The 3,261-nt window shown below is 60.7% G+C and overlaps 1 protein-coding gene across 1 annotated transcript in view; it reads right to left on the bottom strand.

Moving 5' to 3' along the window:
- Positions 1-1,945, bottom strand: part of GGTG_03146 (hypothetical protein) — a gene marked incomplete at both ends in the record, with an annotated part of 2,738 nt that extends 793 nt beyond the window's left edge. Inside the window, 5 exons of the mRNA XM_009220924.1 lie at positions 83-719; positions 834-1,265; positions 1,341-1,416; positions 1,575-1,653; positions 1,727-1,945. Coding sequence (XP_009219188.1) covers positions 83-719; positions 834-1,265; positions 1,341-1,416; positions 1,575-1,653; positions 1,727-1,945 — 1,443 coding nt within the window. The remainder of the gene's footprint in view (positions 1-82; positions 720-833; positions 1,266-1,340; positions 1,417-1,574; positions 1,654-1,726) is intronic.
- Positions 1,946-3,261: the final 1,316 nt, after the last annotated feature.

Genomic DNA, 3,261 nt, shown 5'->3' with positions numbered 1-3,261 from the left:
GGGGGGGAGTCTTGTGTGTCAGCATCTTGGACCTTTTATCCAGTGCGGCCATGTATATATATACGGAAAGCCATGAACTCACGTGCAGGTGGATCGGGTGCGGCCCCGGCGACGGGTTGGTGATGAGCCAGTACGTCCAGTGGTCCTTGTTGGGCAGCTGGATGACGTTCTGGCTGCGCGGGAGGCCGCCCGTGTTGCCCTCGTGCACGTACTGCAGCACCGGCTTCTCCCACTGCACGTCGATGGCGCTGCCGTTGACGGTCCAGAAGACGCGCGACGACTCGGCGTCGACGTCGAGCGCCACGGCCAGCGCCGACGCGGCCGCGTCGCGCCCAAAGTCGGCCACGGCCGCGTCGACGGCCACGACGGGCTGCAGGTCCGCCAGGTCGGCGCAAAAGGTGTCGGGCGGCGGGGTCCCCGGGCCCGCGGGCAGGGCCTCGGGCTCGGACCCCTCGTACGTCAGGATGGCGGCCGGGAACGGGTTCTCCGACTGGCCGCACGTCGGGACGCTCGAGAAGGTGGCGTTGATCCAGTAGCTGCCGCCGCCCTGGTTGGCCTCCACGACCACATCGTACCGCTGCCCGATGCCCATGAAGAGGCTGGTGGTGGTGAAGGGCTGCACCGGCACGAAGTCGGCTTGGATCACCTTCATGTTGTGGCCCGAGATGGACATAGTGAAGGTGTTGTCGGCCGAGGGGTTGATGAGCCTCAGTCGGTGTCTGTGATGGAGCCAGCGCATCAGTCAGTCAGTCAGTCAGTCAGGTGCGACCATAGACACCTAGTAGATATCTACCCTTCTTGAGAAGACATAGCAGGAGCAAGCAAAAACTCACGTCTTGCCAGGGGTCACCATGACCCGGGCGTACTTGCCGCCAGGGCCCTTGGGGTTCACATTGGTCCCGTTAAAAAGCAAATTGTCGCTGGACGGGGCCGAGGCGGGCTGGCCCGGCACGAAGGGGTCGAGCGAGCTCATGGCGCGGGCCAGCAACTTGTCGACGCTCGGATAGTACCAGTCCGAGATGGGGAAGGGGCCGAGGTCGACGTCGTAGGGCGCCGCGGCCGGGCCGTCGATGACGAGGCTGCCGGTGGTGCCGTAGGCGTACTGGCTCGACACGTGCGTGTGGTACCACGTCGTGCCGTACTGGCTGGCCTGGAACCGGTACGTCTTGCTCTGGCCCGGCGGGATCGGGCACTCGGTCACGCCCGGGACCCCGTCGTTGGTGTTGGTCAGGTACTGTCGGAGGCCGTGCCAGTGGATGCCGGTGCTGAGTTTGTTAGTGAGGGGTGCTCTCGCTGCTTGTTGTTTCCATCTCTATCTATATCAGGGTGTGAAGGCATACCCATTCAGTTGCAAGTCGTTGAAGACGGTGACCTCGAACCAGTCGCCCCAGTCTGGTGCAAATATGTTCTCGTCAGCTCGCAGACCCGGCAAGGGTTAAGTTGAACAGAAAATCCTTTCAATACATACCTGTCCTCAGTGTAGGACCCGGGAACTGGCCTGCAAAAAGTAGAACGGTCAGTAGACATTTCTCAGCCACAAAAAACACCAGTTCCGTTGCCCGATCATCACGCACCATTCACCAACATCGCCTTCTCCTTGATCGCGCCATCAGCTCCGAGGTAGTTGTCGACCTCGGTGAGGTGAAGGGTGTACTGGATCTTGGTGTCAGCGTCACTCAGGAGCCTACTCCCTCCAGAGCAGGGAAAAGAGGACACGACTTCTTACCTTCCTCGTGACGTTGGTAACCGGCACCTTCCCATAGTAGTCGGTGTGGATGTCGAACCCATCCGTGTTCCAGCACGCCCGGTTGGACGCACTGCGGCAGTCGGTCTGGCGGACCGACGACTTGTGCAGATTCCCCGGCCGGGTAGTGGCAGCCGCAGCCCCAAAGCTGGGGAACAGCAGAAGCGCAATGGCTGCCAAGGACAGCCCGTTGGCGTGCATCGTGAGTTGGGCTTGACTAGAGGGTGCCGACGGGAGCCAAGAAAGGGGAGATGGCGTTGGCGGATGATGCCAAGAGCTGCCAGTGGAATAAGGGGGCCCTTCTGGAAGGCTTTTAATATCGAGGGACGGACGAGAATAGAAGCCGGCGCAGCGTCTGTGCGGATCTTGCGGCAAATTCGGCATGCACGTCGTCGCCATGGGCTTCGGACGCGGAGAGGGGAGGACGCACGCCCTCTGGTCCGAACACTGGAAATCGATGCTTTTATAAGCCTAAAGAGCCATATGCGGGGCCCCTCCCGGAGACACAAGAGCGCATGCATGCACGCACGCAGGCTTCTACGCTCCTCCAGGTCCGACTCCAAAGGGAGGGGGCAAGAAAAGGGGACAGAAACGCAAGCTGACTGCGTCCTCTCCTCGCGTCGTTGTTTTACACATGCTCGCCAACGGCCACGCTGCGCAGCGCTGCTGCATCTTGCACGCAGCAAGGGCGTTCTCATCCTGCAGCTTATTCCCACCAGTCATCTGGGAGTGGTATTTCCTATACTCAGCACTTATGCGCCGTGATGGACAGAACCGCCAGTGTCGTTTCGTCATGGCGTCGGTGTGTGCTGGCTCGCGGAAACGCAGTGAGACGCTCGGGCGAGAGGGGGCGAAGATGCGAGAGGCGCACGCAGCGTGCAGGAGAACGAGGGCCGCGCTCGCATGTTGGCCTCACTTTGCTGTAACCTTGGATGCAGGGGAGGCGGTCAGCCGTGTAATGGCGTGGTCACATGGAGGAGGGATCTGCTCGACGGCGCGGAGAAGCCACGATGGCATCGTGGCGTCGAGACCACGCAGGCGATTTGGGCTTCAAGCTGTGGCTCCGCCTCGTCAGAGATGTTCCCAGTTTTCGGCTTTTCGCGTTCCTGGGGGCTGGTGTGTTAATATTGGATGAGACGGCAACTCTAACCCGGCGGGCGGTGGACTTGGGATTCTCCCAAAGCTTGAAACCGGACGAGCTCTTTTCGGTTCGTCTGGATTAGTGATGCCGCGTGCAGGAGGCTATGGATAGCTGCATGAGATGTTGCTCAAAAGTACGTCGGCTAGCGCCAAGAGCATGGGCAAGGTGTAGAACAAACGGCCGCTAGCGTAGCCTCTGCGGTTAGACGCTGCGAGACATCGGGTGGTTGGCCACTTGTCGGGGCCGAGGAGCAACAAAGGTGAATCGATGGCAGAGGCCGGCCTTTGTGTGCCGTCACTCGACGTCAGCCAGCCTTGGGTGCCGACATTGTATGACAAACAGTTTATGTGGAAAAGATAGGTGAATTGGACTCTCG

This window comes from Gaeumannomyces tritici (genome assembly GCF_000145635.1).
Source record: "Gaeumannomyces tritici R3-111a-1 unplaced genomic scaffold supercont2.2, whole genome shotgun sequence".
Taxonomy (NCBI): Eukaryota; Fungi; Ascomycota; class Sordariomycetes; order Magnaporthales; family Magnaporthaceae; genus Gaeumannomyces; species Gaeumannomyces tritici.
This window is presented reverse-complemented; position numbering and strand designations above follow the sequence as displayed.